This window comes from Anopheles stephensi, chromosome 2 (assembly GCF_013141755.1).
Source record: "Anopheles stephensi strain Indian chromosome 2, UCI_ANSTEP_V1.0, whole genome shotgun sequence".
Lineage (NCBI taxonomy): Eukaryota > Metazoa > Arthropoda > Insecta > Diptera > Culicidae > Anopheles > Anopheles stephensi.
This window is the reverse complement of record NC_050202.1, coordinates 25,166,430-25,181,628: the sequence shown is the minus strand read 5'-3', so window position 1 is coordinate 25,181,628 and position 15,199 is coordinate 25,166,430. Positions and strand designations below refer to the sequence as shown.

General features: G+C 44.4%; 1 protein-coding gene across 1 annotated transcript in view; it reads left to right on the top strand.

Moving 5' to 3' along the window:
- LOC118505894 overlaps positions 1-15,199 on the top strand; it is a 61,395-nt gene that overhangs the window by 25,968 nt on the left and 20,228 nt on the right. Inside the window, exon 3 of the mRNA XM_036042348.1 lies at positions 2,513-2,648. Within this exon, the coding sequence (XP_035898241.1) occupies positions 2,513-2,648 (136 nt within the window). The remainder of the gene's footprint in view (positions 1-2,512; positions 2,649-15,199) is intronic.

Sequence of the window (15,199 nt, the reverse complement as noted above, 5' to 3'; positions counted from 1 at the left end):
GAGGTACGGTACCGGTTGATTGGAAAGAACGCTTCAGGGCCTCGTGCAAAACTTTAACGGGTTGACGTACGTACGTGAACATGCTCGAACTTGTCGGTTCAGTCGATGGAGCTATTCTCTAGCGAGAGAGAGAGAGCACAGCCGCCTATCTAATGAGCAACTAGTTGAATGCGATTGCATCAAAAACTGGGCACTGTCGTTGCAAGCTCGATGAGGCTTAACTACCTTTTGGGATAACGAGCCGGCGATAGTTTTAGGCAAGACACAAATTATTTTGGACATTTGTGAGTGCTTTTTTTCTTAAAATAATATTGTTCTAGGGTTGTTAATAGTGTTCTAGCGCGAAGCAAAATTGCTGAAAATAATCATCCATGTTATCCATGAACTACCATTTGTTATGATCATTGCATACTTTCAGGCGCTTGAAAATAAAATTTTACTTTTGGGAGGTTTTTTTGTGTGCCATGCGCGAGTTTGCCAATTATATGGTAATATTAATTTATTGCAGCTTATTATTTCCTGGCATGATGAACAGTTGCCAATGTGTATGGCTTGTTGATACAACATATGAATCTGTAATTTACTACAAATAGAGAAGTATCCGACCAGATAAAATCTTTTTCCGGAAATTCATCTTCGCTGTTCTATGAATAAATTATAGCTTATAGAGTATCCTTTAGTTATCACACACTTGAATCAGTTTCATTTTCACACACATGCACCTTTAAAAGTACCATTAAATATAAAATGGTTCTCTCATAGCTCAACCCCGTCAGAGCTTTGCTATTCCAAAACGAACACAACGAAAAAAAAAGCCCTTCTGTCCACCGATCAGTTATCGACTAATTCACGCACCCGCCAGTAATCTAAAATAGATCGAAAATGTTGTTTCCGCTGTGGGCATAATCGCATTTGAATATCATCTTTTGCAATCGTGAACCACCGGGCCCCTCCATCGCACCAAGGAACGCTTTTAATGGGTGCCTCTTTTAAATGATTCCCACCATCGCACGATAAGCACTTATCACGTATGTGTGTGTGTGTGCATAGGTTCCAAAACTCCCAAATGGAATGGTTCCCAACTCCAGAAGGCGAGTATTAAATTTAAGTTTGAAATCAATTACCTACTCAGTGAAACGGCTCGTAAGCGTTTAGCAAAGCATGGGTTTTTGGGACGATAATTATTATAGACCATAACGCTGCACACACACACACATACGGACACTCGGGTGATCTCTCGCGTTGGTAAGGTGGAAGCCGTATAAGTTAACCTACCAGCAGCAGGGCAGTAGAATGTCAGAAGGATACATGCACCCGTCTATCCTTTAGCTCCAGAAAATAGCTCAGCTTAGAAATATCTTTCTACGGAGCTTTAACATCTCATCGAGATTCCTCCCAACAAGCAGCCTGGGACAATCTGGGGGTGGGGAACGGTCCGGGTTGGGCCATGTTTGAGATGGACTTAATTGAGATGTACTTCTTGCTTGCACCGTCCCCATTGTACCCCGTTGCCCCCAACCTAGCTGGGAAAAAGGGATGAGTGCGCCCGGGATAGATTGATTGAAATGGCGTAGCTAAATAATGGAAGAGATTAGTCGATGTGGAGTGGCGTAGTAAATTTGCAGTTTTAACATGCTTGAGCGAAGCAATCCGGACGCTGATAGGAGCTGACCTGAACTCACTGTGACCTGCAATCGATCCCACCAGGGTGCGCTGGATAGGATTTTCATCGAATAAGTTATTAATTTTAAAATAAACTATGGGCTTCAGTAATGGACCACCATGATGAGCCTTTACCAAGAATGAATAATTTTCAACAAGTTAACACGAATTTTAAAGAAACATTTAATCCTGCTTGTTTATTAAATCGTTTCACATAATGTGTAACAAAATTAAACAGCTCACAGCACGAGTCCAAAAAGCCACTGCACAGCTCGCTGTTATTAAATGAGATTTTTAGAGTCATGAGATGAATATCGTCCAGCGACACTCGACTCGAGCAGCGTTCGACGTTCTAATCCACCGTTTGCAAAGCGATGTTTTTTTTGTGCAAAAATGCACCAAAACTCGCTTACTAAGCCACCGGCCGATTAACCTATCAATGTTAACGGTTGATCGGAATCGCCACCGGGGACATTTTGCACTGATCCCGGGAATATCGCAACCATTCGTGGACTCACATCGAGGCGAGCGCATAAAGCGCCACATGTATCGCATCGCCGGAGTTGCTTCACTTTCGGTGCTAGGGAAACCGTTTCTTTGGGGTCATCAGTTTTGGTCGCTTTCTTCGCGCGGGTTGGTAGCACCGTATCATGATTGAAATTGTCCTAATCGCCCCCGCACACCCACGCATATACACACACACACACACATGAAGAAGGAGGTTTGGATCGTTACCCAGGCCGCTACGGACATCCATTGCCAGTGCATCCAACCGATCCGATGCATCGTTGCACGTTCTTGTCTAACTTTTTGCCTTCTTTTTTGCACAATTTCTCCCACGTTCTTGCAGCGCTCGTGCGACAGGTTATTACGGAGGACTGTGGACAGGAGGAGCTGGTACAGTGCACGAGACCCCTACAGGTCCTGTCCGCCACATCGGAGCTATCGTTCGTGACCAAGAAGGAGGAGCTGGACAAACTTTGCCCGTGAGTAAACCTTCGCCTCACCATCTCTTTTTTTTTATACGCTGATGCTCCGGGATAACCTCATCAACAGCACACTGGCACACCGGCACATCTTCCGCAATATATTCATTGAATCTAGCAGCTCGTTTCTGGTGGCTTTCTCTCGAAACTTTATCCCTTATCCCAGCCGGGACACCCCGAACAGGGTACCGGTTGGTCGTGTCGTCGGTCAATTTTGAGCCGGTAGCTCGGTAATCACGTACCCTCGTACACGTACGTTCAACATTCGGGGGCGAGATTTTGCACGACCGTATTGATTTCATACTGGGTTGGGGTTACGGTGGACAAACCCCCTCCACGCACTAGGAGGACCTATGTAACGGTCCTGTGGTCTGGGTCGTCATCGTTTGATGGACAATCAATGCATCGGTTTTTGGGGGTTTTCTTCTTATTAACCTTTGGCACCGATGCACCGATGCACTGTAATCACTTTTACGCTCCATTGCTAAACGGAACGGATAGATAAATTGACTTTAGCAAGGGGATTACGGTGAGATTGATATTGATATAGTGCCCCTTAAATGGGGCTACACTGTGTGTAAAAATGTGACTCCCCTTCTGGTGCATTTACCTGTAATGGTGCTGATTAGAGGTCACTATGGGACGGAGTAGAACAAATCGCAGTCAGATTTTTTGTTTGTTAGTTGTCTGTTTAGCTGGAAACCGGGAAGTATATTCATTATGCACTGCAAAATTTATTCTACGCAACGGTTATGAGCACATTCATTTTTAAAGCACTAAAAGTTAAATAAAATCGTTTAAAATTTTTCAATAAACTCATTTATAAAAATTTATTTATTGGACTTTACTTATTTTAGTAAAGTACGAGGCGTCTCCATTTGCAGATAGTATGCATGCCATACGGACACGATATAGAGTGATATAAGTTGCGTTTAATGTAAGCATTATGAAAACATATTACACACATAGTTCAATTTAAAGTTTGTATAGTTTTTCAGTTGAAATATTTGATTAAAAATTTATCAAAATAAAAGGACTTTCTTTACTTATTCAGCTCATAAACCTCATACTTTTTTTTAAATGCATACTTCTGTTTGGCTAAACAACCACTCCTGGATACCACGTAGATGAATAGTCAGTCCTTACTCCGTAAGACTTTCCGGATAAAATTTGAACACCCGCTCTGTCATGTGAAAACAGTCGCCTCAACCTCTGGGCTACCCCTTTTTTAACTTTTAACTTTTAACTTTTAATGTTAGAAATACGCACGAGTAACAGTATTAGCATTTATTATAAATACGTATTCATGACGTGACGTTTCTTTAAGTAAGGTACTGGGCGTCTCCATCTACAGACATGAGCCATTGGCATTTACATTACATGAACACAGGCCAAAACTTTCACACTGGAATTCATTAAACAAATTATTTAGAAGAAATGGAGTGTGAAACATACAAGAATAGGTCAATATTTAATTTTTGTAAAACGAGAGGAAACAAACCTAAGGGTGGTCCCCTGGCCGTGGCGACAACGGTCTTCGCACGGCAGGACCGAGGTTCAAATCCCATACAGACCGCCTCCCCGTACGTAGGGCTGTCTACTTTACTACGAGTAAAATTTGGTCACCGATAGCCAGAAATGGTAGGCCGAGACCTTTCGAGGCTGTAGCGCCAAGGAAGAAGAAGCAGAAGAAGAAGAAGTTTTTTTTTCATTTTATTAAAGATATTGTTTAAAATATCCCTTTTTATTTAAACATAAGTTAAAGTTCCAGTTAAAAGCCTTCTTTTAAGCAAAAAAAAATTTGAACTACTTTGAAAATCCCATAAAGTTTATTTTTTACAGAAAATCGATTGCACTTTCTATCTCGATTTTTGAGGCATTGTATCTCAGAAAGCCTTCAAAGTTAGAGTTAAGCTTCAGGTAGTGTAGGATTTTTGTCCTAGTGTGTTGCTACTTCACGCTGCTAATGCTAGTGTGTTAAAACTTCACGGCGGAGGTGTGAAAATAACCTTCATTAGATGAAAAAACGCCTGAAAGTAGGCAATCAGGCGTACTTCATGGGAACATATTTTACAAACCGGTGCAATAGGTCAATCTGCATTCCGCTTACAAACGCTTCTGAGAGCAAGAGTTCTACTTAGACGGACACAGGTTAGAAAGACCTTCATTCATTCAAGTCATGCCACATACACATTGCCCTAACACTGGTTTATTATCCTACCTCGTTTGAGTAAAGCGAGTTCACTCCGTCTGCTAACCGTTTCCAAGCGGGCGAATTATTAACCCACGCCAACCCCATCTTTAACACTAATAGGGGCACTCGTACTCGTGCCCTGTCCACAGTGGTCATGGATGGTGCTGTTGGTGGGATTGTTGGAGTCAGCTAGCCCTACCGACACAAAACCACAGAACGATCCGGTCGGATGCAGTTGAAGTTCGGTTGAACCACATGCTACATGCTGTTGTGTACTGCGTTCACAGACACGTCCCACAAAGACCCTCAGTTGCTTCCCCCCTATCGCTGCCCACCGGAAGCAGCTTTGAAACTTCGGAAAAGTGACTCCCATGCGAGCATGTACAGCCGGTACGAAACCTCAAAACAACCGCCGGAACAACAAAACGATCGGGTTGGGCTGTACCAAAACCCGAGTATCCACCGCCATATACGTCCGGTTGACCGGATGGGGCAAACAATGCGAACTAACGCAGGGCCACGCGGAAAGTCAAATCCGGGCATCGGAGGGTCGAAAACGGAAAGCGTCAAACTATTTTCGGGTTGTCGTCGAGTTCATTCACAAGCGGGCACACACACACACGTAGATACTATCCGGGCCAACTATTCTACACCGTACCGGGGAAAGTGTCGTGATAATATTCGAGACTCGAGTCGGGCGAATAATTAGAAGTGAGAAACTTTTCTAATTTAACGTTTTAACACATTTCCGTTGGACCGAAGACGAAGGTGAGGGTTGACGTGAAAAGCGCTGGCTGCAAATTCGAATTCTAGCTGCATAGAATCCGGTTTCGCAGAGCATTTTCCTCCCAAAAAGGGCTCCCCCTTAGAAAAGAGGTTTAGATTGCAAAAAGGTTGACAAGTGAGTGTGTGCATCCTGTGTGCACGAAGTGATGATTCGAAACCACCTTCGGGTAGTTGAACCTTCAACCAGTATCAACCAGTGTGGAATTCGACCATCGGGAAAGCTCCCGCATCCCGAACAACGATCATCGTGGCGGTCGAGCCAACGAAGACGACGTCTGTCATTCACAACCTTTGGAGCTGGTGCCGGTTCAAGAAAACTCAGTCCCAGTGGCTGCGAAATGAGCTATTCGATGTTCGATGGGAAAAGTTTGTGGCTAGAAGTGGCGTAGGTTTGGTTTCCAATTTTCCGAATAATTTCAAACACCAACAACCGTTCAAAGAAATCTAATTTCAACCGTTCATTTGGGATTGTGGTGCTGTAAATTAGGCAAATTTATTGAGGAATTTGATTGCTTTCCGTTTTCTTTGCATTCTATACAGCAGAACAACTTGTTTCTCAATGACTCTTACGGAGTGATGTCTATGACAGTTGGTAATTTGGAATATGTTGACAGTTAAAAAGCTTGTATGAATATATTTAGATTAAAATCATGTCACACGATCTAAAAGCTAGTACAAATATTGAATCAGGACATTTATAAATTAATAAATTATTTCAAATATTTCCATGAAGATTAATAAATAAATGAGGAATTGGAAACAAACAGTGCTACGCACGATTTTAAATGATAAGCTTAGGAGTAACAAATTGCATACTTTTGGTAGTTTCGTCAACATGTCACCTTTGTATAGAGAATGTCAAGGCATAGAATGATTTTGTATTTTTTTACAATTTGCTAACAAATCAATCAAATAATTTTACTGGAAATTTTTAGGCATGAAAAAAGACTTATTGTCCCTGAAAGTATGCAAGAAATTGTTTAATCGATTTTTTTCATGTCTCTATTCGAAGACCTGCGATCGTTAGAAGAGTGTTTTGTCCATTTTTTATCAATTGGTGGTTTCAGAAACTCGCCATAGCATTGCTGAGTTCAATTACCCTTGAAGAAATGAAAAAAAAAAGATTTGCAATTTGTTTATTTTTATTTTCAAAGAATTGATTTATTAAAGTCTCAATTTCTATAAGAGTGCATAGTTAAGCAGTTTTTTCATGCTGCTTCTTTCATTCAAAAAGGTGGAAAAGACTCTTATTGTCTTACCATCGAATGCTGCTTAAAAGAGCTATGATTTATAATTAAGAAATGATGATAGTAAGCATTAAAAGTTCTAATGATGATTGTTTACGGTTAATCCAACCCAGTTGACGAAATCATCATCCTTTCTCGCTTTGGTAGGTTTACTTTTTACTTAGATAGAGCGAGAAATCATTGCGATTTTATCAACAGGGAATGCCTTGCGCTTAAGACTATGCAACGTGCCGCACAATAGCAAGGAGAGAGTTAGGAGAAAAATGTTTTAGTGAGATAGAGGGTGAGAGAGAAAAACTTAGGCAAATAAGAAATTTGAGATATGAGAAATGAAAATCTATTGAATATAGTTTGTCTTAAACTAGAAACGACGGCAGCTTAATTATGTTGCAAGCGAAAAAAAAAATTATAAAACGCTACAAGATTAGGAAAGAATTATTTTGAAAAATATCTCGAAATATTCCAATATCAGAATAATCTTCCAGAGCAGCTGATTCTATCAATCACAATAATAGTTTAAGGCTCCTCACTAACAATATCTCAAACCTTTCCAATATCAGTTCAAACTCCTTAGCGGCGAGCTATTTCTCTATTGCAAATCGCTCCGAAATCAAGATATTACATTGCACACACGCTGCGTTTATTATTCTCCAAAATGGCTTACTCCTGTGGCATTCCTCATCGGTAGTATTACAAGTGTAGTTCATCGTACATCATAACACCAAACGGGGAAACCTTTCATTAACTTTATTCTTATCCAACGCAACATCCACAATGGGGAAACGGGAATGCAATAGATTTCAGCATGATTTTCCCTGATCGATTTCACCTGAATGTTGCATTCAATAACACCAACGTCCCTTTTAGAGTACGCACGAACGATGATCCTATCGTACAGGGAAAAACCCGGATTAGAGAATCTCATTCCCAGCACAACACGATATGCCCTCGATACATAAGGTTTGGTACGAAAAATTCAATAAGAAAACTGCATTCCCGTTCGGCGAAGGATATTGCAAATAATTCAAACCCTCCCGACCGATGCACAGCGATAGTAGCTGGCCGACTATATTGTCCCACAGCCTCGTTTTCGGAAGCAAGCGGCCATTCTGGGAAAGCGGCTAGAAATTGAATGCAATTGCTCGCAACTCCATCATACCATACCACGGGTTAAACCTAGCAAATTTCCTTTCCGAATGACCTATCCCAGAGAAAACTCGCCCACCAAAGGCAAAACATTTCTTTGCTCCATTTGCTTCCCAAACGGTGTACAATCTTTCCAACCATCAGTGTACGCCCCATGAAGTACGTTCGCGCGCTGCAGTCGTTACAACGAAACTATTGCTATTTGCTCGGCACAAATAAAACATGTATTTCAACATAAATAAACATTGCTTGAGCGTTTGTGGACGACTGTAGGGTTTTTGCCCTGGCAAAAGGGAACCCTATTTTGCCCCAAGAGCTGGGTATGAATGCGTGCAAAGACACACGATAGTAGTAACGTGCATCTGTTCCCCATTTCGGTGGAGCACGAGGACTCTCGGGTACAACTTCAACTGTCCATCCACAGTGGACAGTGTGGGACACACTAGCTTTACACGCAGGCCGGGGCTTAGTCATCTGCCAAAAAGTTCACATATCAAATCAGATGAAATATAAATGAACTAGCAGCACTGGCCACCTTTGAACGATCAAAGAAGAAGGAGGTTCGTCGCGCTCCACAGGCCCAGTTTACGTGGGCTTCGATAAGGGAAAGCTTGCCCGGTCCCCTTTGCGGAAGTGTGAGCCAACAAAGTTCCGGGCAAAGCTCGCTCGCAAATCCAACCTCTTCCCAAACAGTGTGGCAACAAACAGATGTACTTAGTAAATACCAAAAAGCTAACCCGGGTTCGTGCCATGTCACCCTTGCGCCCGTAGACGGGTCCGGTCAAACCTCACTCGAATGACGATTATGCAGAAATGCTGGTGGTAGAAGGGAAAAGCAAATCGACTTAAGCAAATACACCGAACCCTAGACGCTGGTGCGTCTGGGAAAGGATACAGTTGTTATCGTAACAAAGTGACCGGAAATGGAGAAACGGGGATTGAGATAAAGCTCGCACAGTCTTGCACTGGAAGCCGTTCTACGGAATGGTCCCCGTCCCCACAAGGTACAATGTGCTGCTGCTGCTGCACTCCGGGAATAACGGTAACGAGTATGTGTATGTATATTGTAAAGTTTGTACGAGTTGGACATCACCGACCGGATCGGACCGAATCCCCCTTCGGCACGAACCAGTCATCGTTGTTCGACCGAGAGTGTCAGTAAGGCAAATGTGTCAGAACCTCAATTCAACGACCGGCTGGTCGTTGGGAGTCCGTCCGTTTATCGGATTCATGCATGTCACACGTCGTCCCGTGACTTTGAACACACACACACGCTCAAGGCAAAGGGCTCGGGCAGGAGAGTCCCGTACCAAAGGGATCGTCCAAGAAAAACGAAAGGGATTAATCTTTCACAACCCTTTTTCACAAGTTCTTGAAGAAGTGTGAAAGAAATGGTAGGGGTTTAGGTGTGTAATCGTCGTCGTCGTTGTTGGTCCATTCGAACCATCGGAAGCAAGGCATGTTTGAAACTAGGAAGTTCGATAACTATAGATGGTCAGGGCAGGATGCAATGGATGGAGGCAGCGTGAAATAGAACACGGTCCCACAAACAAACACTCAATTACACACTCGAATAGTTGCTTCTTTCGGGCGGAGGATGGAGAACGAAGCTTAGTGTTGCTTCGGAAATGGAAACAGATTTAAGATAGAACTTTGGAAGGGGGGATCTTTAGTACAGCTGCATTGGATTGAGCTGTGTTCAGTGGCAGTGGCGTAAGGAGAATGTGTTTTTGAAGCCATGTAAAATTTAAATTGAAATGTAAAGCTTCATTGAATATAAAAGTGACAAACTGTTGTCCTTGTGGGTTTTAAGTACAACTTATAGACTCTAAAAATACTGAGAAATTATTTCTAACACAATCGAATTTTATTAAGAAAAACTAAAATAAATAAAATCACCTTCCTTCTCGAGGGTTTCTACAAACATAACGAAGCACAATGTCACCTCTAAACGCGACCAACCCCACAGAACACAACTTAATCAGAGCCCAAGTCTAATTATCTCCCACCAGACGAAAAGCGAAACTTTTTGTCACCTTTGCAAATCTTCTACAAATCAAACCCACGTACAACACGTACGTGGCAGCTAAAACACACACACACACAAACAAAATTGCTCATTCAGACTTCGTGGCCACTGTGTGGTGGTAGACCAGTGCCGCTCTACCATTGCTCCAGTTGTTGTTTCAGCACTGTGTTTCATTTTAATGACAGCTAAAACTAGCAGCTAAGACAGCGCTTGATCTGTCAAATCGTCTCGAGCAAGTAAGGTTTGGTATCGGCTCCACTAAAAAACGTAAAAAATTGTGTGTAAAATTATTTGTCCGTTGTGCTTCCCTGCATCAATCGTTTGTTTGTGTATCATTCTATCCGTGCTTACCATCTCCTTGCTTTAACGGTTGTTGTTTGTGTCCTAATTTGGTCGATTTTGTTTAGCGTCGCTCAGCTGTTCATTGTTGTTTATTCCGTGGGCTTGTGTGTTGCGCTGTGTGTGTAAATGGCTCCTGTGTGTTCGGCCTGTGCAGCAGATGCCTCCGTGGCCAATGATGTGCTGTGCTGCTGTTTTTGTGATGCGGTTTGTCATAGAAGCTGCGCCTCAGTTCCTGACGCCGTTCTAGAATGCATCAGCCCTTACCAAAATGTCCACTGGAGCTGTTCCACTTGCACGGTAACCGTTGAAAACCGCCGCAGATTGCCCACGAAGGATGGTAGCTTCCAAGCGGGCTTCCAGACGGCGCTAGATTCCATTGTCGCGTCGCTCAAAGATGCCATTCTGCAGCCTCTCACTAGTGAGATTCGCTCTCTGCTATCTCCTCGGAAGGCCGGCTTAACTCATGTCTCTCACCAACCAGGTACTGATCATGGTGCGCCCACCTCCTCTCCGATCAGGCTTCCTCCTATCCTTAGCACCGACCGTCCTTCTTCCTATGCCGCGATCGCAGGACAAACCCCCGCTCCGAGCCTTGTCGGAATATCGGGCACAAATGCGGTGACGTCACCTAATCTAGTAGCGACTCAAGCGCGCAATCCTCGCAGATTTTGGTTGCACCTCCTTGGAGTTGCACACCATATCACGACCGACCAAGTGAGAGCATCGGTGATACGCCGTCTCAACACCGAGGACGTGCTCGCTTTCTCTCTCTTGGCTAGAGGTGTTGATCCAGCTTCTCGACGCTCTCTATCTTTTAAAGTGCGTGTTCCAGATTCCTGTCGTGAGTTGGCTCTCTCCCCTGAAACGTGGCCTGTTGGCATCCGTGTGAGAGAGTTTATCACCGCTACTCATCACGAAGCAGTTAGACGTCCACCGGCTCCATACAATACTCCTGTTTTAACAGTTAGTAATTCTCTCATCGCCGCTCGACACCGTCGTAGAGAGGCTCCCTACATCGACCGCACTCAGCCTCTCCACAGCACACCTTCCTCTCCTGGACACAGTTCGGACTTGACGTTGATCCACGCTACACCACTCACTTCACTTCCTCATCCCGCTCCCCCTAGCAAGCGTAAGAGAGTACTAACTTGTAGTCCCCATCAGCAAACATTGGACCAATTCTTTCGTGCATAATTCGGCGCCCAGGAAAAAAATTTATGCATACTATCAGAACGTGCGGGGTCTCCGCACGAAACTCATTAACTTCCGCCAGGCCTTTGCTGAATCTGACTATAACATATGTGTCCTGACCGAAACCTGGCTTGATGATTCGATCCCATCGTCGCTTCTTTTCGATGAAAACTTTATCATCTATAGATGCGACCGCAATAACAGGAATAGCAACCTTTCGCGTGGTGGTGGTGTGCTTATTGCATGCTCATCACAACATGCGGTCTCGTCGATCTCGTCACCATGCGCATCGTTGGAGGCGGTGTGGGTTCGCATCAACCTGGGGACCTCGCACCTGAACCTTGGAGCCATCTACATTCCGCCATACAGCAGCTCATCCTCATCTGTAATTGATGATTTGATGGAGGGCATCGGTGTAGTCCTGGGGCGCATGCGATCCGAAGATAAAATTATGATTTTTGGCGACTTCAACATGCCGGGCATCTCGTGGACTGCTGATCCCCATAATAAACTGTGGTTTTATCCTTCCGATTTTAGGCAGCGGGATACGACGTTCATTGACGGTCTGAACTTTAACAACTTGAAGCAACTCTCAGGGGTAACTAACGGTAACGGACGTCAACTGGACCTGATATTTGGCAATTCCGCTGCAGCCGCGATCTGTGATTCAGTACACCGAGTGCCTTTGACGATTATTCCCGAGGACGCTTATCATCCAGCATTGGAGACGTGCATCACCGTCTTCGCGTCGCCCTCTGATCGTCCGTCTCGTTTAGTTTTGACGCGTGAGCTGAACTTCAGGAAGCTCGACAACAGAAAATTTACTCGTCTCATCTCGACATACGACTGGAGCTCCCTGGACGCTGCTCCTAGTATTGACGAGGCAGTAGCCAAGTTTACGTCTGTGATTTTGTCTTTCCTCTCCCAGTGTTGTCCCTTTCGTACCCCTCCTCCAAATCCCTTGTGGTCAGATAGACACCTTCGTTCACTTAAGGCGGATCTTAAGCGTGCGCTTCGTGCGTATCGGATGCACCGCTCCACTTTTCACCTGCGTGTCTTCAAATACGCAGCATCTGCTCATCGCAGTTATAACAGGATCCGCCTTCGTACCCATAACGCGCGCATTCAATCCCATCTTTATACAAATCCTAGGTCATTCTGGAGATACGCCAATAGACAACGTGGATCCTCCGGTATTCCAACAAATATGTCTTTGGGCGATTGCTCTGCTTCCTCCCCGTTGGAAATATCTAATTTGTTTGCGCATCACTTCGAGGGTCTTTTTGTTGATCCGACCCACTCTACCGCGTCTCTTGTGGCCGGGCTCTCGAGTGTTCCTCGGGACTATATTAACGCTCACTCGGTGCATATCGACGAACAGATGGTGCTCACTGCACTTTGTCAGCTTAAGCGCTCCTTCTCTCCTGGTCCTGACGGCATCCCTTCTTCCGCACTCATTGACGCTAGAGAGGTGATTGCTCCTGTGTTGATTCGCCTATTCTCTAGGTCGGTTGATACGGGAGTTTTTCCCTCTCTTTGGAGATCAGCTTGGCTGATCCCAGTCTTTAAGAAAGGTTGCCGGACGTCCCCCTTAAATTATCGAGGCATCTCCATCCTCTGTGCAGCGTCCAAAGTCCTCGAGTCTGTAATCTACTCTTCTATCCTTCCTATTGTTTCCCCGTTAATCCCACCCTCCCAGCACGGTTTCGTGCCGAGACGCTCTACCCTGTCGAACCTTATGTCGTTGATGATCGATCTGTTTCCGCACACAGCCGCTGGTAGGCAGGTTGACGTCATTTACACAGATTTCAAAGCTGCGTTCGACTGTTTGTCGCATCAATTGCTTATGGCAAAGCTCGAGCGAATGGGTTTCGGTGGAGCCCTTCTTCTCTGGCTCTGTTCCTTTTTGAAGGACCGGTCGTACAGGGTAAGGGTCGATGGGGCTCTGTCGGACCCGTTCATCAGCAAATCTGGGGTTCCTCAGGGTAGTGTCTTGAGTCCTTTATTGTTTTCACTCTTCATCGCCGATTGCATTCAATCGCTTCCCCCTAACGGTTGTTTGTTGTATGCCGACGATGTCAAGTTTTATCTTCCTGTGTCTTCGTCCCGCGACTCCCGCTCCCTCCAATCCCACATAGATGCTTTCGCTGGCTGGTGCATATCCAACGGGCTCGTTCTTTGTGTCTCGAAGTGCTGTGTAATTTCGTTTGGTCGCTCTTCTTCCAAACATATACACCAGTATCGGCTCTACGACTCAACACTTCCGCGAGTTTCCTTGGTCAGGGACCTTGGGGTGTGGCTGGACGACAAATTGTCCTTCGAGCCGCATCTCAACTCGGTCCTTGAGCGGGCTAGCAAGGTGTTGGGTCTAATCGCTCGTATGTCCACTGATATTCGAGACCCGTTATGCCTGAGAGCGCTGTATTGTTGCTGGGTGCGTCCCATCCTGGAGTACGCCAGTGTTGTATGGTCCCCCGCTGGTGTCACCGCTATGAACAGGTTGGAGAGGGTGCAGAGGAAATTCACGCGGATAGCCGCTAGACGTTTACTGAACGACCCCAGCACAACCTTACCTTCTTATTCGGAGCGGTGCCAGCTACTGGGTTTGGCTAAGCTGGAAGATCGTCATGGTCATGCTCGCAAGTTATTTATTGCCAACATCCTACTTTCCAACATTGACTCCCCCGCCCTTCTGGCAGCTATCCCTTTATATGTCCCCTCCCATCGCTTACGCGTACGTCCTCCCCTGCTTATCCCTTTTTGTCGTACGCGGTTTTCCCAGAGCGATCCATGGATGCGCGCGTTACTAGCATTCAATTCGGTTGGTGATCTGTTTGACCACAATATCTCCATTAATTGTTTCCGCTCCCGTCTTTTGTCTTCTTTATCCTAAAATCTGTTTTTCTTTTCCTCACTAGCCATCTCTATCTGCTCCCTATATCCTCCTTGTGTGTCATGTATGTTTAGTTATAAGATAAATTGACTTTGTAAAGCCCTTGAGGCAAACAATTTGAATAAAGAATAATAATAATAATAGCAGGGCAAGACAAATGGCTTTTTTTTAGTACTGGCGAGCCACCTGCCTGGGCAATGACTGGCCGTTAAAGGATTTTGTTTTAAGTGTTCTGAAAGGGGCACAAAACAAGCGACAGCTTTTAACTTTGAAGATTCTGGTTTTTTTTACAATTCACTTTAGGACTTAAAACGAAGGTTAAAAATAATTAAGAATATTCTCGAAAAATGCTTTATTGTCTGCTTTCCATTGTAAAAGTAATTATTATTTTAGTACATTCACCTAATATAGCATTTGAAAGTAAGAGCGCCCAAAGTTATGCAATCTGCTGTATTAAATCCTAGCCTTCTATTTGAATCCACAGCGTGTGAACATTAAATTGCATAACGAAAGGCGCATATAAATCCCCGTAAACACAATTTGCCTGCCCATGCCGCTTTTGCTAAACTTTTATAAAAACCCTTCTACAAAACCGGTAGCTTTCAATGTGCCACCTTGTGACATCTTTCGGGACTTTCGCATACACAAAACAAACATCTAAAACAAATCACAAAACGTGCGACACGACGCAATGGCAGCACAAAACTATACGCCCGCCGACAC